The sequence below is a fragment of the Rattus rattus genome, chromosome 17 (assembly GCF_011064425.1).
Source record: "Rattus rattus isolate New Zealand chromosome 17, Rrattus_CSIRO_v1, whole genome shotgun sequence".
NCBI classification, from domain to species: domain Eukaryota; kingdom Metazoa; phylum Chordata; class Mammalia; order Rodentia; family Muridae; genus Rattus; species Rattus rattus.
Genome location: NC_046170.1, coordinates 30,516,731 through 30,541,651, shown reverse-complemented (window position 1 = coordinate 30,541,651; position 24,921 = coordinate 30,516,731). Strand labels below are relative to the sequence as shown.

The window sequence follows — 24,921 nt, the reverse complement described above, 5'->3', positions numbered from 1 at the left end:
TTGTGCTTAAAAATGCGGCATAATAGACATTTTTTTTCTTGTCTGTGCAGATAGCTGATTTGGCCAATGAAGACACTCCACAGCTGTATGTAGCCTGTGGTAGGGGACCCCGGTCGTCTCTGAGAGTCTTAAGACATGGACTTGAGGTAAGATGAGAATTTTTTGGTTCTCTTTTGGTGTGAAAGGAAGCCGGGCACAGATTATACAGGCTTACTTTTCAGAAATGAAAGATAAATTACTGTTTGTACGGACAGAAATGTACTTTATCTTTTCCCTGGTTTAGATTACCTACTCCTTAACATACTGGGCTCGCAGTTCAGATTCACTCCCTGCGCATCCTGGCAGAAGTAAATAATACTTTCAGTGACCAGTTGTGGTTGGCAAACTATTGTCTGTTTTTAATCAGTTTTTGTTGAAAATATAGCCAAGATGATGTGTGCAGTCCTTGCTGTCCTTGCTTGGTTTTAAGTCTGGCTTTACTAAGTAGCAGCTTTTAATTAAGTTTTTGTTCTGTAAAATTCAGTTAATGTATTTGTTGTCTGGTTGAGATAGCTTAAGTTGCCGCATGCTCTAGTTATAAAAGTGGGCACAGTATATGTTACTTGAGCTTCATTAGGCAGAGGTAGGAGGGTTTTTGAGTTCAGGCCTAGTTTGTTTAACATGGTCTTGAAAATACAGATAGTCTATAGAAAGTGTTTGTTATAGCGTTTTGGAAATCTGAAAACATTTTCCCTACCAAAATATCCATTTTTTCAGTATTGAGTGTCCTGGATTTAAAACCAGCTTGTGTGTGCTGGTTTGCCTTTCCTCTTTTTCTTCTCTTTCTGTCTTTCCCTTTCTCAGTTTCTGGTCCCTGTCCTCGTTTGTTTGTTTTTTAAGATTTATTTATTTATTTATTTATTTATTTATTTATTTATTTATGAGTACACTGTTGCTGTCTTCAGACACACCAGAAGGGGCCATCAGATCTCATTACAGATGGTTGTGAGCCACCATGTGGTTGCTGGGAATTGAACTCAGGACCTCTCGAAGAGCAGTCAGTGCTCTTAACCACTGAGCCACCTCTCCAGCCCATTTTGTTTTTTTTGTTTTTTTTTTTTTTTTTTTGGAAGATAATTTTGTAATTTTATTTATGTACAGAAAACTGAAGTGTACATTTAACCCAGTTTAGTGGCGAGTTCTTTAGCCTTTGCCTTTTCCAGCTTGGCAATGCAAGCTACAGACTTAGGACCCAGGACGTTGCCTCCTCAGTGGTGGCGGATCTCGTCATATCTGTCATTATAATTGGTCCTAATAGCTTCCACCAGCTTAGCCAGAGCACCCTTGTCTTCCGAGTTAACCTGTGTGAAGGCAACCGTGGTGCATGTCTTCCTGTGGACCAGGCACCCCAGCCTGGCCTTTCCCTTGATGATGCAGTAGGGCACCCCCATCTTTCGACAAAGGGCAGGTAGGAAACCACCAGCTCAATGGGGTCTACATAATGGGCAATCACCACCAGCTGAGCCTTCTTGTTCTCCACCAAGGTGACTGTATTGACCCCTGCTCGGAGGACAGGCAGTCTCTTAGTTGGGACATCCCCTTTGCCAGCAGCTTTCTTCTCAGCTCAGGCCAGCAGCCTCTGCTTTTTCTCGTGCTTTGTCTCTGGCCTGTACTTGTGGGCAAGCTTAAGCAGCTGAGTCGCTGTCTGCCTGTCCAGGGCCTGGGTGAACTGGTTGATGGCAGGAGGTACTTTGAGCCCTTACAGAGGATGGCTCTTTGCCGCTGCAGCCTGATGTAGTGGGGCCATTTGATGAAGCGCGTGAGATTTCTTTTGGGCTGGATGTCCTGCCCAATGCTGAAGTTCTTAGGCCTTTTCTCAAACAAAGGATTGACCACCTTTTTGGCCTCTTGTTTCTTGACCACGGCGGGGGCCGGGGCCACCTTCTTCCCCTTGGCCTCCTTTCCTTTGGGCATCTTGCTCGGCTGGAGGAGAGAGCCGTTTGTTTGTTTGTTTGTTTTTTAAGACAGGGTTTCTGGTTTTTCTGTGTAACCCTTGCCTCTTCTGGAACACACTCTGTAGACCAGGCTGGCCTCAAACTCAAGATCCTCTTGCCTCTGCCTCCTGAGTGCTGGGATAAAAGGCGTATGCCGTCACTACCCAGCTTCTTTTTTGTTTTTAAAGAAAAAGTCTTACTGAAGCTAGTTCCACTGTCTCAGCCTACTTGCAGGGAGCCAAAGGTTTTGATTACTTACTGTTCATTAGCTCCTAATGAAGATTTGATACACATTAACTCTTTCCACAAAAAAAGGAAGAGTGCTTTGTATAGTGTAAGATAAAGCAGTCCATAGTTGCTTTTAACTTTTTTCAGGTTTTTTTGTTTGTTTGTTTGTTTTTGTTTTTGTTTTATATATATGAGTACAGTGTTGGTGTCTTCAGACACACCAGAAGAGGGCATCTGGTCCCATTACAGATGGTTGTGAGATACCATGATGTGGTTGCTGGGAATTGAACTCAGGACCTCTGGAAGAGCAGCCAGTGCTCTTAACCTCTACGCCATCTCTCCAGTTCTGTGGTTGCTTTTTAATGCCTTGCCTTTTGTTCTTACTTTATATGCAGAGCTTTTGTTGTATTTTGAAAATAATTCAAAATTGTTGATTATTGCTTTGTTCCTTTTTGTATGTCTGTGTCTAACTTAGACTGTTGCCGTACTTGGATTAAAAACAGTTACCTATTTGGTAGAGTATAGACAGTTAAGTTTAACTGAAGTTTTTTGTGTTCTACTGTCTACTTGGAAACTCTAAAGGATAGTGCCTTGGGTTTATTCGCTCTTTTTATAATATATAGTTAAATAGTGCTATGTATTAAGCTGTCTACTCTGTCTCTGTTTTAGCTAACAATAACAAATCTATCGTAAAGCAGTTTTGTGTTAACAAAAATTTCAAAAATAATAAATACAGAGAGGGTGTCTGACCCACTCCTGGCTGTCCTTAAGGAATGTCGAAGTGTAGTTAAACAGCAACAAACCCTCCCTGGTTGAGTGTTGTGAGCCACTTGTAAGGTGATTGTCAGCCCAGGGGTAACGCAGTATTCTTCTGACATGTGTGGCATTGTGGAATTGAGAGAAAGCAATAATGTGCTGCTGTAGATCTGGGTGGTTTGGTTTGGTTTGGTTTGGTTTGGTTTGGTTTGGGATATGGCCATGACAAAGAAAGTGTATAGGTTTGGCTGTAAAACCTGTACCCTCTGGGTCTTCCATGACGTCTATCTGGATTTTAAGTCCTTTTGCTCTGTCGTACAGTGCGAGGCCTTTGCCTTTGGGGCATTACTACCTCACTTACCATGAAGTCGTAGAGTTTCATGTTCACTGGATCTGTGGCTTGCCTCCTCTCCTGTTAGGTGTCGGAAATGGCTGTTTCTGAGCTCCCTGGTAACCCCAATGCTGTCTGGACTGTCCGTCGGCACATTGAAGGTAAGTGTCCCTTTTCTTATAGTCAAGATGGGGTTTGGGAGCCATTGCCATGAAACTTAGAAACTGCATTCCTACTATGTCTGTATCATTTCATCTAGTGCCACATGCCAGGAACTTCTGGCACAATACCACCTGTTCTGAGGTTTCTTCTGATCAGGGTACCTTTATTTACAATTGCTTTTTCTGAAAGTGGATAGAGAGGGTATACATTGATTGTTAGTTGCACAAACACTACAGAATTGTTGAGCTGCCTGTGTGATTTCTAAACCTCTGCTTTCATCTGTGTACGTTCTAAGCGAAAGTTGTTGTTTCTCATTGTACTTGAACTATTTTCATTGTTCTAAAAATCACAATGAAAGTCAATATTTTAAAACCTGTCAGTTCTGCTTACACTTAAGAAAAGCATAGATGAGTGAGTAGAGTCAGTTTTAGAGTGAGTAAAAGAGTCGTGAAGGATGTGGAAGCCAAGTCACCTCAGATTGAAAGGCTGGTAGCTTGTATGGTACTCCAGTGGCAAGAATGTCTTTTGACATTAAATTTCAGTCCTGTAACAATAGAAGTTGTTGTATTTCCCATGGTTCACTTTGGAGCAGAAGGTTTGTTCTAAGACCTCATTTTCATCTGTTCTCTCAGGAATGTGAAACCAGAAAGTGAGATCTGGCCAGCAAACAAAGCTTTGGCTAGAAAACAGCTGCAATTCTGCCTGAGGTCTGATGTCTAGTTGAATGGAATGAGCTGAGGGAGCTGGGAAATGTGTAGGAGGGGAATTTACTAGAATACTACATACTTTTCTGTGGATTTTGTTCTCATTTTGGAATCACATGAGTTGGAAGGGGAACTTCAACAGGAAATTCGGCTCCTTTTAGCTGAAAAGGTGATTGGATGTTTGGTTTGAAGAGATTTATACATTGAATATAATTTCTACATAGAGAAGATAGTTAACGTTGATCTTAATTCTGGTGGACTTTGATGATAACGTTCTAGTAAATGTTACCTAGAGTAGTTAAACTAGAAAGACGCTTGAGAGAGCTACTGTTTTTAAAGATAGGTCGTCTTGCTGTGTACTCAGGCTGGCCTGGAACTTGGTGTGTTCATGATGGTCATATCCCCACCCTCCTGAGTGCAGTGGTGACACGCATGTCACCATGCCTAGCTTCTCATTTTTAGATGGTTTCTGAAAATTTTAGAGCAGCTTTAGCTTTGCCAGAAGTTGCTCCTCATTTTTGTGAAGAAAGCAGGCTCTCTCAAGTGGTAACGCTGAGGCAACACATCCAAGTGTTAGGGCAGAAAACAGAAAAAGTGAGTGCTCTCTTGACTCGTTCTGTGGTGAGAGCTGATAGCAGTGGTTTCTTGTGTGCTGGCATCCTGTACTCAGTTAAGTGTCCACTGTCCATTTAGAGTAATTAGTGTAGAATTTCTGCCTAAGAACATTTGTCACATAAAGGAGACGAGTAACTCCACTGGAGTGGAGCACTTGGCCACTGGGGCCAGATCTTACAGACCATCGAAAAATAAATAAAAAAAAAAAGACAGGTATACAACCCGTGTGCACTGATGTGGTGAAAGGCACACACATGCTACCAAAAGGAACTATAGGAGAGGAAACAGACGTATTTAAAGGTGAAGGAAGGTAGTGGAGAGAGAAACAATTGCCAACATTCAGTGATAGGCAGGCTGTTTCTAGTGTGGTGGACCTAGTAGTTGAAACTGTCCTCTGTTAAATATCAAAACCTAGGTAGCAAATGTTTCTTGATCACTTTTACTTTTTACTGTACCTTGGTCAATTATCCACAAAAACATGTTAGGTTTTCTGGTCATTTTCTTTCCAGATACCCTACGATCCTATTGAGTGAGCATTCCTCTATCCACACGTGCCTCCGTCTTCAGGCAAATACTAACCTTGGCTGGTACTTGGTGATGCATACTACCAATACCAAGCCTTTTTTTCTCTTCCACAGGTGGCTGGTGAAGGTGCTGATTATCACAGGTGTGTACCTACTGCTAGGGTCTACTGTGGGATTTATAGGGAGAGGGATGACCTTCACAGAATACTGAGGCTGACCTAATGGTGTCTCTCAGAGGGAACTTTGCAGGTAGATGTCAGTGTACACCATAGTGACACTCATTGGTCTGCTAGCATGTCAGCTGGTCTAAGGCAGGAATTAGACTCTGGACAGGAGAACTAGTTGGTTTTTATGTTTTTAAAAGAACGTGTAACTAACAAACCACAGCTTCATTCTCCTTTGTTTGGAATTGTCCATTCCAGGTGAACTGACTCAAAGATTAGGTCCTGGAGAAACTATTTTGAGTATATAATATATTAAACTAGGTGAGATAAGAGCCTGGTACTCTTGAGTATCAAGTGCAAATGAAACTCGGGAAGCTTGGTCATCTGCACTGGCACCCGTGTTACTGTTTAGAGAAGGTTATTTGTAGAATAATTTAGTAAGAAAATAATTTATTCAGAAAAGTAAAGCATTTTCTCTCATGGTTGGTCCAGTAGGGCTCAAAAAAAGAAAAAGGAAAGATACTGAACTTGGCCCTAAAGAGGTATTTATTCTCTTACCCTGAGAGATTCCTCACTGAGACAGAAAGGACTATTTTTATAAGACTTACAACCTCTAGCAAAGGGCACTAGGATTTATAATCCCTAGAAGTAGCAGTGCCTGAAGCTTTATTTCTGTATTGAATGTCAACTTTTAAGGCCTGCACTCTCCCTAGGAGTAATTAATGTTTTTCCGTACTTCATTGCTGGGGAACGGCAGTGGTAGAAGTTATAGTGATTGGTATTCAGGGGTGCTGTGATTAAAGGGGGTTTTAAAGCAGTGGTCGTTGCTCTCTTCCTTGTGGAATTATTTAGTCAAAGTATGACTGTATTAATTGAACATTTCCTTTATATATGAGTGGTCTGGTCTTGTAGCTAAAGGGAAGGTGTAAACATGGGCACCCCTTCTCCACCCCATTTTCTTAATATGTAAGTCAAAAACTGATTTATCTTCCAAGGACACACACTGAGGGACAACACTAGAAATTGAAACTAGTTAAAGTCCTTTATTAGTTGGCCGTAATTTATTACACAGCTTTGAAGATACAAGGTTTCATTAAATGGGAGCATGGGAGATGGATGATAGAGTGTTCTCATAAAAATAAGCAGTTTCTTACTACATGTCAGAAATTTCCAGGTCAAAAGTTCAGAGCTGGAGTAAATATTAAGTTTGATGTCATGTTGAGATCAATTGAGGTCTTTTTGGTAGACTATTAGAAATCCATTAGGAACAACCATATCCTAATTAACTTTTTTTTAAAGTATTTACTCGTTATAATGTATGTGTAGACATGTGTGCCACAGCGTGCATGTGGAGTTCAGAGGACAACTTTGTGGAGTTGGTTCTCCATCCATCTTTATGTGACTCTTGTGGGTGGAACTTGGATCACCAGGCCCGAACAGTGAGCACCTTTATGCTCTGAGCCATGTCACCAGGCCTTAAGTTGTTTTATGATAGCAAGCAGGGCTTGACATAAAGCCATTGTAAATGATGTCTTCAAAGCACTTGCTAACAGTACAATCAAAAACCAAGTATCTGGTCTAGCACTGCACTTTAAGGTTTAGAAAATTGTATTTATACTTTATGGGTTACCTGTCTATCCATCATTAGAACATGCGTGTTGGGAAAGATCTTTGTTTCTTGCTTTCTGCCACCCCTGTTGTATATGTGTATTATTAACTGGAAGTTTTGTTAAACAGCACTTAACCCTCACTGTGTGAAGCAATCTCATACCATTATTTCTATTATAAAATACTGATTACAACTCACCAAACTGTGTGTCCTGCTAACGGGTCAGAATACTGTGTAGGCTATACCAATGATATGTCTTCACCTCACCTACAAAGAATGCTGATTAAAGTAGTTGCAATAATAATAACTTTGGAGTAATACAAACTAAAAATGGTTCTTGAAGTGTGTGGAGTAAGTAGGTTAGTCCTGTAGCATTGAGCTCTGACAAGGGTCAGGGCAAGCAGAGCCCTGTAGCTGCCAGTCTAGTTTAGTTTAGTTTACTGCCTTACTCTGTTGTTCTGTCCTTTGTTTAGCTGATTTCTGGGTTGGGCACAAAATGACATACAAAAGTTGATGTAGAAATACAGATTGGGAGGGGAAATAATTATAAAAGAATAATTGTACCTTTATTCAGTGTATATCCTGTGTTCTGTGTTGTTGACATAGGCAACTCAGAAGTTGTTTTATGCTGTAGAGTGAAGTATGGGAAATAGATGGCCTTTGGCAATGGGGTTGAGCAAGAGACGCTATTCAGATGGCCTTTATATAGAACTCAGACCATAGGGCCTTGAGAAACTCATTAGTGTTTGTTTATTAAACTACATTATGAAAAGCAAATTCTAGTAAGATTGCTCGTAACCACTGCGTTGCTAACATTTTTAAACAGTGAAAAATCCTAGAGGTCAAGGACTGACCATATCTACATTCTCCCTTCCCCCATTTCCGGGTTAATTGGTGCTCCCTCTTCTCAGTGGGATTAGGATTCCCAGGCTCCAGCCCTAGAATAACCAAATATGTTGAAGCCTCAAGTAGTCCATTTTCTTCACTAAAGGTTATATGCTTGCATTAGCTTCCTTTGGAAAAAGTTGGGTATCTTTTTGGGGGGTTTGGAGTGGTTTTTGTTGTTGTTTTGGTGGGGCTTTTTCGTTTGTTTTGAGACATAGCCTTGGCGTCCTCAAACTCAGAGATCTACTTTTTTTCTGCCTCCTAAGTGCTTGATTCATGGAGTGCCCCGCCACACCTGGCTGGTCTTTTTCTCTTAATGTTCCTTAAGTGGGTTGGAATTCAGTAGGATTCGCTCAGCTGCCTATCGTGCAGGAACCTCAGTTCCATCTCCAGCACTTGATAAGCCGGCCATGGTGGTACATCTGTAATTCTTAGTACTAAGGAAAGTCAAGTCAGGGGGTTCAGAAGTTCAAAGTCATCTTTGGCTGTATATTGAGTTTCAGTCCAGTCTGGGCTATATGATAACCTTTCCATCAGTCAGCAATGGGCACAAACAGATTGCTCTAGTTTTTCACACCATTATTTAAGGTCTTCATATACTTTTTATTTTTTTATTTTTATTATTATCTTCTTTTTACCAAATAATCGAAGAATATACTAGTTTTCAGATATTTATACTCAGTGTGCTTGGGCATTTATTTGTAGGTTGCTAGGACACTCAATCCTCTTTTGAACCATCCTGTCCTGTGTGTGCATGTGTGTAGTGACTGCATATAGAAGTGTTGTGGAGGTTTCTGAAACTGTTCAGTGTCTTAACTGCCTTTCTAATGCTGGGAATTCGAGTTCTTCCCTAACAACGCCGTTGTTTTCTTTTTCCAGATGAGTTTGATGCCTACATCATTGTGTCTTTCGTGAATGCCACGCTGGTGCTGTCCATCGGAGAGACTGTGGAAGAAGTGACGGACTCCGGGTTCTTGGGTACCACTCCAACCTTGTCCTGTTCCTTATTGGGAGATGACGCGTTGGTGCAGGTGAGCTTGCTCCCTCCTCAGCAGGCCGTGGCCGGCCTTTGCCCGCCATGCTGCTGTCCTGTGGTGTGCTTACATTCATGTCTCTTCATTCTCACCTTCCTGAAAGCCTTGGGGAGGGCCTAATGTTTCATCAACATAAAAAAGGGTACTGAGAATTAATTCCTTTAAGATTTTTACTAACTAAGCATTTAGGAAAATTTGAAACCGAACATTTCCTCTCGGTCATTTCCATTGTAAGACTTCCATCACTGCTTTCTCGTCTTCATTATTAACAAGTGGACATTGGACCTTTCGGAGCTGACGTGGCAAAACATGAGCACTTTAAAAATTATTTAAAAGTTGATACTAACTATAAGCAGAGCCTCAAATTGCATGGTGCCAGGTGTGCCAGGTGTGAGGTTCATTCTGGGTGACAATCAAATCGCGAGTTAGAGTTTCTTCTTTTCGGACGTCTAGGTGTATCCAGATGGCATTCGACACATCCGCGCAGACAAGAGAGTCAATGAGTGGAAGACTCCTGGCAAGAAGACAATTGTGAAGTGTGCAGTGAACCAGCGACAAGTAGTGATCGCCTTGACTGGGGGAGAGCTGGTCTATTTCGAGATGGATCCTGTATGTTTTCTGTTCTGTTGTGCTGGCTGTATGTTATCTTCCATTATGGTTCCTGGGCTGGGATTCCATGGTGTTCAGTGACAGGGTTACCAGTGTGTATGTCTTTTGAATACATGTATTCTTCACAAGAAAGAATTGAGAATGAAGCGTCCACAAACAAGACAGTCTGCCCCCTTTTTAAAGATTAAGGACAAAAACTAGTATATGTAATTTAGATTATAGTTGTAAAATCCTCTTTTGAAGGTGAAATAACTTGTTCCTTTTGAACCCCACCCCTGTTTTGTTTTCTTTTATTTTCTTTTCTTTTAAGATTTATTTATTTCTGTTTATATCAGTACACTGTAGCTGTCTTCAGACACACCAGAAGAGGGCATCTGATCCCATTACAGATGGTTGTGAGCCACCATGTGGTTGCTGGGAATTGAACTCAGGACCTCTGGAAGAGCAGTCAATGCTCTTGACCGCTGAGCCATCTCTCCACGTGTTTTCTAATGAAAATTTAGCAAAGATTTATTTTATTTTATTTTATTTTTAATTTTCTTCTGGTCCTTTTTTGCTTTTTGTTTTGAGAAAGAGGCTAATGTAGAATTCTAGGGTGGTATCAAACTCACAGCAGTCCTCCTGTCTCCGCTTCACAAGTGCTAGGATTAGTTATGAGTTACTATGACTGATTTTGCTATTTTATATGAAAATGTATCCAGAATTTACCTTCTACAAAAATCTCTTGTATGCTTTGAGATTTTTTGATGATGATGATGATGTTGTTGTCTTGTGACCGTGTTGAGTTTACTTTGGTGTTTTTAGAAAGGGTTTTGTTTTTGAGATGGTCTCATGCAGACTAAATTGGCCTTGAACCACTGGTTCTTCTGTCTCCCCTTCTGTTTCCCACATGCCACAATTACAGTCTTGTCCCAGCTGGCTTTGTTCAGGGTTCTCATGATGAGAACAGATGAATGGTTTTATATATTTGTTTCTTAGTCTGGGTTAGTTTATATTCATGCCACATCCTGCTTTTTTTCTTTTCCCTCTGGGGCACTAACCTGTGGAGTTGATTATGAGACCGCATTGGTGAGATTCTTGGTCAGAGTGAGATGTGAGACAGGTGTTAGCAGTGAAGTTCAGTTGGGATCTCCAGCACTGTATAAACAGGGTGTGTTCAGACCCTTAGTAATCCCAGTGCTCAGTGGAGGCAGCATGGTCTCAAGTTCACCCTTGAACATAGCTAGTAATAGTTACTAAAAGCAAAAAGAGGGTGAAAGAAGGGGTGGGGGGGGTCTTCCCATCCTCCTTTCCTAGTCTAGAATTACAGGTGGATCCCAGCGTAACCTATTTTGTTGTTCCTCCTGTAGTCAGGACAGTTGAATGAGTACACGGAGCGGAAAGAGATGTCAGCAGATGTGGTGTGCATGAGTCTGGCCAACGTGCCCCCTGGAGAACAGCGGTCTCGGTTCCTGGCTGTGGGGCTGGTGGACAACACTGTCAGAATCATCTCCCTTGACCCATCAGTGAGTGGCATCCTTAGGGTTGGGGCGGGCCTAAGCACCTGGCTGCCTGAATCTGTGCCATATGCAGCTACTACATACCATATTTCTTTGTAGTGTTTTCTGTTTTGTCTGTATTACTCAGGTTTTGCTTGCATGTTTATTAGAAAGTGTCCAGTACCCTGAAATGGACTATTGTAAGCCAGAGTGTAGATCCTGGGAGCCTGGGTCCTCTGGGAGAGCAACAGGTTCTGTTAACTACTGGAGCCGTCTCTGTAGCCTTGCCTGTAGTTAAGAATCCCGAGACGGTTAACTAAAAAGCAACCTTGCTTGCTATGGGGCCTAATGTGACTTTCTTACTTTGACCATTGTCCACTTTGACAAAATAAACAAGAGCTCCCCAAAACTTATTCTGAGATTTAGATTTAACGAACATCTACTGTCTCAGTTTTCTTCTGGGGTTTTCATTTTCCTCAAGAAAGATCCTCCTTCAGTCCTAACAGATTTCTGTAAGTATGTGCTTTTCCAAAATTGTGTTACAGCTCTTTTTCATCCCTCCCCACCTCCATTCCATAGGACTGTTTGCAGCCTCTGAGTATGCAGGCTCTCCCAGCCCAGCCTGAGTCTCTGTGTATTGTGGAAATGGGTGGGACCGAGAAACAAGATGAGCTGGGTGAGAGGGGCTCTATTGGCTTCCTGTACCTGAACATTGGACTCCAGGTAAGAGGTCCAGGGGCTCACATTGCCGCCTGTTCCTTTATCCAGTATAGGCATTTTCTTTGCCCATAGTTCTCGATTGCACCTTGGGAAAGTCATCGTACAGTGATGTCGTGGGTTAATTTTCTCAACACTTAGAACACATTAGGCAGGCTTGGGAAGAGCATGCACAGAGTCTTCCTATCTGCTAAAAGTGTTTAGTGATAGATGTTTTGGATTGGAATTAAGTGAGTCTTCAGTCGTAACCTGTAGTTCCATGGTATTCCAGCCTTTAAAAATGAATTCCTCAGAGTTAGTTCACTGTTGACCACGTTAGCTCACGTGAAGCCTGGTGGTTTCTGTAGCCAAAGCAGCTGAGCTTGGCCTGGCACAGAAAGCAGGCGCCTGGCATGAAAAAGCATTGGTGACATCAGTTAGAGGACAAACTTTTAAGTTGAGCTTCACATTTAAAAATGCTTGGGCATGAGACGCACAGATTAGACCAATATAATAAGTCTTCATTTTCCTTTTTTCTTTCTTTAAGGAACAGTAATGTCATACCCACCAAGATTAGTAACACTTTGTGAATATCTGATACTTTGTGCATGTTTAATTTCCTCCTTAAAAATTATAGCTAGTTCAGACTGTCGAAGTTGATAGCATTTATTTGTAACTTTTAGAAATCGGAAAGAGTGGTGGAAGTGGTTCTGTTCACTCTGTGTTGTATCCCATAGGAGGTACACGATGTTGAAATGTTTGTAATCAAATATCTGTAAGATAAATTGAGGTTTATTCCTTTGCTCTAAACATACTTTATACAGGAAAAGGATAATGGCTCTTGCCACCCCAACCCTGTTCTTCAGTCTCTAATTTTACAGTTAAAGAGTTAGGACCGCAACAGTCATCCTAGTTGAGTCTGAGGAAATAGGGATTTTGTTGGTTGTAAGTGGATTTTATTTTTTAACTATATAAATTTGTGGGTATTTTCTTGTTCAAATTGCTATCTATCTTCTCTTAGATTTTTTTTCGTTCACTTCATTTTTGATTGTGGTTCTCTTCGAAGTTCCTTTATTTGACCCAGCTAGCTTGCCTGCCTTCTACAGTTAGGTATCTGTTTGCATTGGGAATGTTCTTCTGCCTTGAGTCAGTTGTCCCTTGTTCCTTTTAGGGAAAATGAGACTTAGAGGTCCCATAGTCAATACATTCCAGTTTTTAACTGTGGGTCTGGGTTTATGTTGTTTTGTTTTGTTTTTTGAGGAGGTCTGCTTTTAAATTATAAAAAGTATTTAACTTAAATGATTTTGGGGGGGATGAGGTGGTGAGCCCTGACTGTCCTGGAACTAGCTCTCCAGACCAGGCTGGCCTCAAACACTCAGAGATTCTCCTGCTTCTGCTTTGTGAGTGCTGGACTTAAAGATACGCACCATCCCTGCCTGACTTGATGACATTTTGTTAATGTACAGGGGTTGTATGTATAGTGAGAAGTGGTTTGTTAATGTACAGGGGATGTATATATAGTGAGAAGTGGCTTTTGCCTGTAGATGCTTAGTAACTAGGAGAGAATGAGTGAATCCCTGATTGTTGGGGTGCTTTATGTTTCACCACCAAGTCATATCTTTCTGTCTTCTGCCAAAGTAGTCAAAGGAAAGTCTCACATAAAAGTTCCCATCATAAAAAGGAGGGTTTACCTGTTCTTATCTTTTCCACTAGAACGGTGTGCTGCTGAGAACTGTCCTAGACCCTGTTACTGGGGACCTGTCTGACACCCGCACTAGGTATCTGGGGTCCCGTCCTGTGAAGCTCTTTCGGGTTCGGATGCAAGGCCAGGAGGCTGTAAGTAGTAAAAAGACATTTGGATGTTAGTCCCACTGTGAACATCTGACCAGTTCACTTTGTAATTGATATTAGCTCTCTGATAGGTTTTACCTACATGGAAAATCCTGGGTTCTTTAGAGTTTCTGAGAGACGGCTGTGGCATGGTACTGTGGCATTATGAGGTTATAGGAAGTTTGAATATTGATCCTTGAGTCTCTCTTTAGACTTAGCTATCTGGTGTGGAAAAGGCTGGAGCCTTCCATTCAGGATTATAGTGATATCATGAATCTACCCGATAGGAATGAGAGCCTATTCTTCATAGTTCAGAATTAACATTGCCTCTGCTGTGCTAGTTCTTAAATGTTACCTTACCCACTTCTACAGCTGTCCAACCTTGTAATAGAATCTCTAATTTATACTCAAGGAAACAAGTCCAGAGAAATGTGATTGATAAAGTTGACTTTTCTTTTTTATTTATTTTTCCCGTCTTTATACAATAAGCCATGTACTGCCTGTTTAGGTTCCCTGTGTTTAAAGTGTCTCTAAAGTTGGGTGGTGTGTTTGGTCAGTGCCTGGGCCTTTCCAGTCTTGACTGTAGCTCTTCCTCCCCAGGTTCTGGCTATGTCCAGTCGCTCGTGGCTGAGCTACTCTTACCAGTCTCGCTTCCATCTCACCCCTCTGTCTTATGAGACCCTGGAGTTTGCATCGGGCTTTGCCTCTGAACAGTGTCCTGAAGGCATCGTTGCCATCTCCACCAACACTTTGAGGTGAGAAAATCCTTAGGTTCGAAGCCCAGCAGGAAGCCTTTGTGCCAAGTCCTCAGCCTGTGGTTCTGCCAGAGTTGGAGGTGTTTGTAGAGATGGCTGAGAACAAGCGCTTCACCAGGAAAGAGTGTTGCAGCTGAACTTCAGTTTGGCTCAGGCTTTGGACTCTGTGAGCCAAATTTGAGTGCTTAGCACCTAGCTTCCGTTTAGACTCCAGGGGCTAAGTTGTAAAACCAGTCTAGTCCTGTACTTTGAGATTTCTGGTTCCTGGTAAAATGCTCATATTCCAGGATTAGTTTTAGAGCAAGTGTTAAATCTGTGTATTTATCTATAGATTTATGTCTTTATTATTTTTTTATGTCAGTGTTTTACCATGTAGCCCAGGAACATAGACCAGCCTGGCTTCAAACTCGTGGAGATCCACCTGCCTATGCCTCCTGAGTGCTGGGATTAAACCCTTGTTATTTATTTATTTATTTATTTATTTATTTATTTATTCCATGTATATGAGTACACTGTCACTGTCTTTGGACACACTAGAAGAGGGCATCAGATCCCATTACAGATGGTTGTGAGCCACCATGTGGTTGCTGGGAATTGAACTCGGGTCCTTTGGAAGGGCAGTCAGTGCTCTTAACCACTGAGCCATCTCTCCGGCTCGTTATTTATTTTTTATGATAGAATCTTCCTAGGTAGCCAGTGCTGGTTGGCTTCAAGATCAAATTTCAGTTGCTCGCTTGGAAGGCCACTGAACATTCTAGTACTTACTGTTAGAATCATTCACTTATAAACTTTTTGACTATTAGTAAATGTGTAAATGTTTATCTTAATTTTTTGTGTGAATGCAGGTTTTCTTTTTTCTTTTAAAGGCAGTTTTTGAAAGAGTGAAATAGAAATATGATTACTGTTGTGTTGTGGGGTATTTGCCAGAGTCTACTGCTCAAAAATGAAGCCTCACACAAGGAAAAGGATCAGAAGTATGGTCACCAAAGAGGCTCAACTGTAGGCTTAAAGACTAGCTTGAGGTAGCTCTGTCTTCACGAATACTAGAGGGCCACCCAGTGCCCAACAGTCATCCTTGGGTCTAGGGAGTGTTTACATGGACCAAAGCTTCAGTTTATCAATTGTTACTGTAGAGTGGGGTGCCCAGTGGGCTGGAAAGTTAGTCTGTTGCGGGTAGACCAGAGAGATAAGGGATAGGGCCTTAATGCGGCTTAGATTCCCAAGGGGAAAACATGAAGGCACCAAGATAACCTACCTACCAAGTTACATGACACCAACATTAGGGTTTCACCAATGTTAGGGTTTTGTGGCAGAAGGAAGTGTGCCTTGGTGGATTGGGGCCAAAGAACACACACCACAAAGTCAGGCCATGTAAAAAAAAACCTCGTATGAGAGGCTTATTGGGGGGCGATATATGGAGGGAGGTTGCCTCTGAACGAGGGTGGAATAGAGGATAGGAGTGGTGAAGGCACTGTTTATAAAGTGGTGCGGCACATAGTGAGAATACCCAACTTGTGACAGTGGAAATGTGTCGCATTTAGTGGCCACTGTAGCATACTGAAGTTGTAGTTACTGAACTGTGGATGTTAAAGGTAGAATTGGGCGTTTCCAACATGTTCAAATGTGCCTTCATCAGTTGTAGTCCAAAGCTAGAGAGATGGCTCAGTGGTTATGAGCACTGATTTCTCTTCTAGAGAACCTAAGTTCAATTCCCAGCAACCACATGGTGGCTCACAACCATCTGTAACACATCTACTGGTGTGTCTGAAGACAGCGACAGTGTACTTGTATACATAAAATAAGTAAATAAGTTTTTTTTTTTAAATGCAGTCCAAGAATAGAGTCATGTGAAAATTCTGAGTGCTTGTGAAAAAAACTCCAAGAAAACAAAAGAGTCTGCCCTCAGTTTCTTCAGAACACAGAGTTCTAGGAATGTACTGTGTTCCTTCCAGGTGTGGCAGAGTTTGACTGGGTTTTTGCCATGTATGGCTTGTCCTTGTGATTAAATACTCATGTGACTCTGAAGCTTCAGGGTATAAAATGGTGATGCTCAGAATAAAGTTGGCTATTCAATGAGAGTTTAGCCTCATTTTTAGGCCCCACTCTCCCAGGTTCATGAAACCAACTGGAGAGATAAAACACTCATCCCTATTTTTTGAGGCAGAATCTCTCACTGAAAATAGTTTGTGAATTAGCTAAACTGACTATCATCAGACCCCAGAGACCCTCCTGTCTCTTTTTCCTTAGCACAGGGCCTACAGGGCCCTGCTGACTGCTGCACCCTCCTTTTTTTTTTTTTTTTTTTTTTTTTTTTTTTTTTTTTTTTTTTCAGAGCTGGGGACCAACCAGTGCGCCTCCTTTAAATGGATTTTAGGGTCTGTAACTCGGGTCATCATGGTTCCATACAAATACTCTACCAACTGAACCTTCTCCATGGCCCCTGAACTTCATATTGTTACACTGGCTGTAGAATAATAAGGTTTTTACAATTCAGTGTGTTCAGGAGTGAAGGCACAAGTGCAGTAAAAGTGGGATGCGCTGCTGAAGAGGGAATCTTCCTGGCTCTCCTTCCTTTGGTGTGTGGTCCTTTACGCATAGACAGTTGTTATCATGTTTTCCTGTGTCATCCTTACAGCGTTAACAGTCCTGTTTTCTGTGACTGATCATGCTTGATTTCGTGGATTCCTAAGCTGAGCGAGCAATGTTCTTTAACTCCTTTGCTTATTGCCATAGGATTTTGGCATTAGAGAAGCTTGGCGCTGTCTTCAATCAAGTGGCCTTTCCATTGCAGTACACACCCAGGAAGTTTGTCATCCACCCTGAGAGTAACAACCTTATCATCATAGAGACGGATCACAACGCCTACACTGAGGCTACAAAAGCTCAGAGAAAGCAGCAGATGGCTGAGGTAATTACTCTGACCTTGAAAGGGGTAGTTTCAAAAGGCTTGTCTATAAAGTTGTTTAGAAAAGTTTAAATCTGGGGGTTGGGGATTTAGGTCAGTGGTAGAGCGCTTGCCTAGCAAGCGCAAGGCCCTGGGTTCGGTCCCCAGCTCCGAAAAAAAGAAAAAAAAAAAAAAAAAAGAAAAGTTTAAATCTAAAACATGTCTAATTCTCTTCTCCCTGCCACATCCATACTACTTTGGAGATAGTGGTCTCAGACCATAACCCTGGCTCTCCAGGAACTCTTAATGATCCTGCTGCTCCCAGCTTTCCAAGTGCACTGCCACACATAATAGCCATAGTCTTTGTTTTTTGAGACATTTTGCTATCCACTGTGTAGACCACAATGGCCTTGAATTTACAGGGATTTGCCTGCCTCTACCCCTGGAGTGTTGGGATTAAAGGTGTACACTACCACACTTGGTTGCCTTTGTTAGTTTTAAAGCACAGTGGTATTATTCTTGACCAGCATGCGCAAAGCTCCAGGTTAGATTCCTAGGACCTTTTGGAAAAACAAAGGTAAAGTGGGTTGGACCCTAAAGCTACAAGGATAAACCAGCCCCTTTGCAGGACTTCAAGCCAAGTTCTTTGCCCTATTCTCCCTTTGACAGGCTTTTTTGTGGCCTGGTTACTCAGAATTCAGTTCCCTCTGTGGAACTAACTGTTCTCTAGTCCTTGAACTCCCACAATTGGGTGTCACGTGATGCCTTGATTTGAGCCCAACTGCACAGCTTTCAGTTTTCCCTCAGCACCAGCTCATCCAAAAACTGTTTGCCAGCAAAAACCAACTAGCACCAAGCATGTAGAAACCATATCTAGTCTAAGACAAGTAGTCTTAGCCAGGGAAACCCGGGGGCACTGTATGACTGAGCCAGGTTTTCACTTCTGAGTTTTGTACACCCCCCCCCCACTACAACTGCTAGGGTTTTGGGGGGTTTTGTTGTTGTTGTTGCTGCTGGTTTTTTATTTTCCTTTTAGTGATCTCTTTATTTTACATTTCTCCCTTGAATCTTTTTTTTTTTTCCTTTTAAATTGTGTGTCTGAGTGTTTGACCTGAACACTATGTCTGCTGCACTTTCTGTTGAGGCTGATACCTGTAGGGCCATAAGTCCTCTCTCTACCTGTGGGGCTGTCTCGAGGCCCTTCCTTCTGAATCTCTGTTTGAGAGAACCCTGGTGCTCGCCAACAGTCCTCTTTGCTGCTACTTCACATTTCTCACCTGCTCTTGTGTTTTGAATTTAGGAAATGGTAGAAGCAGCAGGGGAGGATGAACGGGAGCTGGCTGCAGAGATGGCAGCCGCGTTCCTCAACGAAAACCTCCCAGAATCCATTTTCGGAGCTCCCAAGGCTGGCAACGGGCAGTGGGCCTCTGTGATTCGGGTGATGAACCCTATCCAGGGGAATACACTAGACCTTGTCCAGCTGGAGCAGAATGAGGCAGCCTTTAGGTAAGGGCCTGAGGTCAGTTGGGGGTTTGGTGATGTGAACAGGGTTCTTGGCATTTTGACTGATCCTGGCTTTTCCTTCTTGGTCTATTTTTAGTGTGGCAGTTTGTAGGTTCTCTAACACTGGTGAAGACTGGTATGTGCTGGTTGGTGTTGCCAAGGACTTGATCCTGAGCCCTCGGTCTGTGGCAGGGGGCTTTGTGTATACATACAAGCTTGTGAACAATGGGGAAAAGTTGGAGTTTTTGCACAAGGTAAGAACAAACTTCGGTTCTCTTGGATCGTAGGTCTTACTGAATTCTCCCATTTTTGCAGAAAACTTCTGGATTGGGTCTTATTGGTGTGTGGGTGTGTGTGTGGGTGTGGGTGTGTGTGTTTATGAGGCCATCTGACTTAGTTTTGGCTATGTAACTTGCTTTATGGATCAGGTTGGCCTTGAGCTCAAGGATGATCTTACCTCTCTGCCTTCCGAGTACTGGGATTACACCACCATGTTGAGCTTGTCTTTTATAGATTAGCTTGTTGACTCGAATTCATCTTTGTGTAGCATAGAGAACTTACTAAGACCTTCATCTAAGACCTTCATGCTTCAGTGAGGTTCCTGTGCCTGGCACAGGAAGCCGTGTTCTCACCACTTTCAATGTTAAAAGGCATGCGGTGAGCTGGTCCCTTGTTTACTGTGTTATTAAGCAGTTAAAGAATTAGCATGTCCAGGAAGTTAGTATTTAATAGGAACAGTTTCATTTTGGGAGAGCAGCATTCTGTGATCACTGGGCAGTGTAAATACATTTAATACCCCTGAAGCATACACTCTAAAAATAGGGTTTTGTTGTTTTTATTTTACTACAATGTATTTGTTTTTTAAGATTTTTATTGACATATCTGAGTATACTCGTCCTCAATACTAGAAAAGGTCATTGAGTCTCATTACAAATGGTTGTGAGCCACCATGTGGTTGCTGGGAATTAAACTCAGGACCTCTAGAAAAGTGGTCAGTACTCTTAACCACTGAGCCATCCCTCCGGCCCCCCTACAGTGTACTTTTTTAAAGGGCTATTTTATGTTCTGTCCTCTATTCTGACAGTACCTACATCTGCCTGCTTCCTCTTGGGAATAGAGTATATCACATTCTTTATGCTAGGCATCTCTTCCTTAGAACTACGATGTCACTTTTCGGTATAGTTTTTCTCGTTCCTCCGCAGGCCTCAGTTGCTTCTTGGATGTTAGGGCTTTGCTGTTCTTCCTCGTGTTGTGTGTTAGTAACTAGTACAGGCCTGAACAGCATTCCACAGCACTGGGAAAGCTGCTCTTTGGAGGCATTTCTTGCTGGGGACCTACTTACTCCAATGCATTGCTTCGTAGGGATTACTTGTTGCATTTGCAGTTTATTTGTATGGTGAGCAGAGTGAGTGTGGTTTGCTGCCTGTCTTCTGGTTTATGCTTACATAGTTCTATGTCCAGGGTCTGGTGAGTGGCTGAAAGCTGCCATTATGTTCTTTTCACAGACTCCAGTGGAAGAAGTCCCTGCTGCCATTGCCCCATTCCAGGGGAGGGTACTGATTGGTGTGGGGAAGCTTTTACGAGTCTATGACCTGGGGAAGAAGAAGTTACTTCGAAAGTGTGAGAATAAGGTAAATGTGCTGTTATGGGGCAGATTCACAGCACCAGTCCTTAAAATCGTATTACGAGTGTCTCGGAAAGGCAGTAGGTAATCTCATTTCTTTGTTCTTAGCTCCTCCAAAAGAGCTTCCTATCCTGACTTAGAAGGAATTTATTTCCACTATTCAAAAAAGTAGCTTCTATAGGTGTACCAGTGAATTCCCATTATCCAAGCACTGAGGAAGCCTAGTCAGCAGGAGTTCAAGGCTGGCCTGGGCCACATGGATGCTCTCTCTCAAAGCCAAACAAGATACACAAGATGGATCATCAGCTTAAGGCACTTGCCACCAACCTTGATGACTTGTGTTGGATTCCTGGGACCTACAAAGTGGAAGGAGAGAGCTGACCTAAAAGTCATTCTCTGCTCTCCATGTGTACATGGAATGCACAATTAAAAAATTTAAGCCAAGTAAGGACTGGGGTTGTAGCTCAGTGGTAGAGCATTTGCCCAACATGCATACAACCCTGTGCTTAGAACTCCAGAACCCCATTCCATCCTTACTCCCAAAATAACTCATAATCTTCAGTACTTACTATAGATTGATGTTCTTTGACGTGTGCACTCGGTGTGTTGTGGTTAGGTAAAGCTGGGCTTTTAGATTCTGAGTTCAAGGATCACAAAGATTGCCAATTTTGTTTTCTGTAGCATATTGCCAACTACATATCAGGGATCCAGACAATTGGTCACAGGGTAATCGTGTCTGATGTCCAGGAAAGTTTCATCTGGGTTCGCTACAAGCGTAATGAGAACCAGCTCATTATCTTTGCTGATGACACCTATCCCAGATGGGTCACCACTGCCAGCCTTCTCGACTATGATACTGTGGCTGGGGCAGACAAGTTTGGCAACATTTGTGTGGTGAGTTGATGTTGGTTCTTTGGGTGACCATGACATATGGGAAAGCTGCCTCAGTTTGTGGGGTGGTTAAACAAAGGAGTAAGGGTTATATTCTCTAACATGAAAAGTAAGTAAAGGTGTAAAATTCAATCCTGCTCAGTCAGGCCCAACTCCTCAGTAAATCTTTATGTTTAAGCCATCCTACCTCTCTTGGAAATCCCTCAGGGCCCGGTTCACCTTCATCTTGTTCATAGAACAAGAGTCCGTGATGATGGGTGGTTTTCAGCCCAGCCTGATTTCTCACTCATTCTCTGGTCTGTCTTTGCTCTTGGCAGTGATGAGCCCTTGTCTGTGGTTTATTCTCTGTGGCTTCTCACTTAAACAGCAGAAGACAGGCTCAAGCCCCTGTGTAGGTTGCTTGCTAAGACCCAGGGCAAACATAATTCTTGGTGAGTAGTTAATCTTCCATGGGACTCAGTCTAAGATTGTATCCCTTTTTTTTTAGGTGAGGCTCCCACCTAACACCAACGATGAGGTGGATGAAGATCCCACTGGAAACAAAGCCCTGTGGGACCGGGGCTTGCTCAATGGGGCTTCACAGAAGGTAAGATTGCAGAAAGGACCAAAAGGGCCATTATTAACAAGTGCTCCCTTGTGTGTGCTCCTTTACCTATAATACACAGATACTGAAATTTTCATAAGGTGTTTATAGCACCTATCTTAGGATTTCTGTTGCTGTGGAGAGGCACTACGACCACAGTAACTCATAAAGGAAAACATTTAACTGGGGCTGGCTTATAGTTTCAGAGGTTTAGTTCATTTTCATCATGGCAGGAAGCATGGCGGCACTCAGGTAGGCATGGTGCTGAGAGTTCTACTTCAGGGTCCCCAGGCAGCAGAAAGAGAATGCCACCCTATGTGTGACCTTGGGGTTCTGATACCTCAAAGCCCATCCCCTACTAACACTTCCACCATCAAGGCCACACCTCCCAATACTGCCAGTCCCTGTGTGGTTCCCTTTTTTTAAAGAATCCCAATATCAGATTATTCTGAAATTTGCTGTATGACCCAGGCCTTTGCCACCTAAATGCTGGTATATAGGCATGTCTAAAGAGGTTTTTCCATAGGAAGTAATTATTAGAAATGTTTGAACTCTGCATGTTTTGAAACACAAAGCTCTAAGTGATGAAGAAAATGAAAGCATCTTTAGATCTCCATAAGTTCTGGATTTTAAAAGCTGGTGAGTGGTTCTGGGCCGTGTGTGGCTCAGTTGGTGGAGAGCCTGGCATTCATGCCTGAGGCCCAGGGTTCCATCTCTCCAGGGCAGGGGAAGAGAAGTGAAAGGCAAAGTTGCCAAACTGTTTTTGATTTGTAGGCAGAGGTCATCATGAACTACCATGTTGGGGAGACAGTGCTGTCATTGCAGAAGACCACACTGATCCCTGGAGGCTCAGAATCACTTGTCTACACCACTTTATCTGGAGGAATTGGAATCCTTGTCCCTTTCACGTCTCATGAGGTTGAGTACCCACGTTGCCCTTACTTCGATTTTCCTCAGGTTGTTTCTTGGTGTTGAATCTGCCTAGGATAGCAAGCCTTTACTTATAATTAGGAGCTTTCTAGAAATTGTATAAAGTAACAGTTAAGGTACCTAGAAAACAGAATCTTGAGTTCTTTTAGGAAGGTCTTGCATACCATGGTATAAGTACAGGGTTATATTCTGATCCCAAAGCATCAAAGTTGCAGTCCACAGACTGAGAATGGTGGTCTGGGATTGCTGTCTGGTGGGACATTTGCCTGCCAAGAATCAGTGGCTTGGAGTTGGGTATGGTGGCAATTAGCTATAATCCCACACTAAGTGGACTTCTGTCAAGAGGATTTCAAGTTGAAGGCCAGACTGAGGTCTGTAATAAGACCCTGGCTCTTGTATGTACTTTGTTCTGTAAATTACTTCTTTCTTAGAGACAGAATCTGTTTCCTCTGTTAGGACCACGACTTTTTCCAGCATGTTGAGATGCACCTGCGGTCTGAGCATCCTCCTCTCTGTGGACGGGACCACCTCAGCTTTCGTTCTTATTATTTCCCTGTTAAGGTAATTTGGAAAAAGGAATCCTGTGCCTGCCCATTCACTGACCTTTTCTGTCAGCCTTTGTTTCTTAAGATTCAGATGTGAATCCTGTGCCTGCCCATTCACTGACCTTTTCTGTCAGCCTTTGTTTCTTAAGATTCAGATAGTTTTTGATGGGACATGGTGATGCTTCAGTTCAGCGCTTAAATAGAAAGATAGACCATGAGTAATATTTATTCTGCAACATAAATTACAACTGTATAAACTCATGATGAATGTGTTGATGACATTTAAGATATTATAAGCTGGGCTGGAGAGATGGCTCAGTAGTTTAGAGCACTGACTCTTCTTCCAGAGGTCCTGAGTTCAAATCCCAGCAACCACATGGTGGCTCACAACCATCTGTAATGGGATCTAATGCCCTCTTCTGGTATGTCTGAAGACAGAGACAGTGTACTCATATACATAAAATAAATAAATCTTTAAAAAAAGATATTATAAGCTATTGCATAGATTTTTTTTTCCTAAAAAATTATAAGCTATTGCATAGATTTTTTTTTTCCTAAAATTTCATGTGCATGCACACACACCCATACACCCTTAGTGGCTGAACATTGAGGAATGGGTTGATAAAGCACATGTGGTTGGTGATAATCCTTTCTAGAAGGCAAAAGACAAAAACTGCACTGGGTTTTGCCATTCTGAACCCTGGCTACGGGAGTGGGGGTTCACCTTAGACGCTCTTGCTGAACTTTGCCCTCTCTGACTCTTCCGTGTCTTAGAATGTGATTGATGGAGACCTTTGTGAGCAGTTCAACTCCATGGAGCCCAACAAGCAGAAAAATGTCTCTGAAGAGCTGGACCGAACCCCACCTGAAGTGTCTAAGAAGCTTGAGGATATTCGGACCCGCTATGCTTTCTGAATCCGTCGTTGTCTGGGGCTCGCCAGAGAGTGCCTCTTGTTTCCATCACTGGTGTCTGGCTCTTGCCACACAGCAGGAGAAAAGTGGTGTAGCATCTAAGACTGCAGTTGAAGCCGATAGCTCTGCGCCCTCAGACCTCCCTTTTGAACGACTGGTTCCCTCAGTTGGCACTGGAGTCCGCTCCTTCACATAGTGTGTGGCCCTGTGCTTCGGTGTGGAACTCAGTATTCCTTATTCCCAAAGCCACCCCTGCATTGTGTAATTTCCGGCTCTTGTCTACTTTTGTACACACTCTTAATTCTCATTTTGTTTTCCTGTAAATACAGTTTTGTACAATGTTGCTTTGTAAGATGGAGGGAGACAGGCTAAGGTGCAGTTGTTGCAGTGTGGCTCAGTCCTGCCCTCTGAACCCTCCTGGGTATATAAAACTAGTTTTTAAGGTGTCCAGCATGCGTGTAGTTTTTTGTTGCTTTTTAGTTCTTTCCTGGGGATGAGAATTCTGGAGAGAGGCTTGAGCCCAGATTAGAACAATAGTTGGATCTTTTACTTCTTGGTTCTTTACATCATGGCTCTAGTGGTTTCTTAGCATGTCTTGGTTCTTTGCTGTGGAGGTAGAACATGAGCTCACCCCACTACTCATGGATGTTGAAGGGGCTGCTTCCCTCCCCCTCAGGTTTTTACCTCTGTGAAATC

General features: G+C 42.6%; 1 protein-coding gene across 2 annotated transcripts in view; it reads left to right on the top strand.

Moving 5' to 3' along the window:
- The window catches only part of Sf3b3 (splicing factor 3b subunit 3), a 36,957-nt gene extending 12,642 nt beyond the window's left edge, over window positions 1–24,315 (top strand). For both annotated transcript variants that reach the window (XM_032887954.1, XM_032887955.1), the window contains exons 10-26: window positions 51–146; window positions 3,377–3,449; window positions 8,831–8,982; window positions 9,439–9,594; window positions 10,944–11,099; window positions 11,652–11,795; window positions 13,482–13,604; window positions 14,199–14,353; window positions 17,087–17,261; window positions 18,538–18,743; window positions 18,838–18,994; window positions 20,246–20,371; window positions 21,046–21,258; window positions 21,743–21,841; window positions 22,613–22,756; window positions 23,225–23,329; window positions 24,088–24,315. In XM_032887954.1, the coding sequence (XP_032743845.1) occupies window positions 51–146; window positions 3,377–3,449; window positions 8,831–8,982; window positions 9,439–9,594; window positions 10,944–11,099; window positions 11,652–11,795; window positions 13,482–13,604; window positions 14,199–14,353; window positions 17,087–17,261; window positions 18,538–18,743; window positions 18,838–18,994; window positions 20,246–20,371; window positions 21,046–21,258; window positions 21,743–21,841; window positions 22,613–22,756; window positions 23,225–23,329; window positions 24,088–24,228 (2,421 nt within the window). In that variant the 3' untranslated portion in view covers window positions 24,229–24,315. The remainder of the gene's footprint in view (window positions 1–50; window positions 147–3,376; window positions 3,450–8,830; window positions 8,983–9,438; window positions 9,595–10,943; window positions 11,100–11,651; window positions 11,796–13,481; window positions 13,605–14,198; window positions 14,354–17,086; window positions 17,262–18,537; window positions 18,744–18,837; window positions 18,995–20,245; window positions 20,372–21,045; window positions 21,259–21,742; window positions 21,842–22,612; window positions 22,757–23,224; window positions 23,330–24,087) is intronic.
- Window positions 24,316–24,921: the final 606 nt, after the last annotated feature.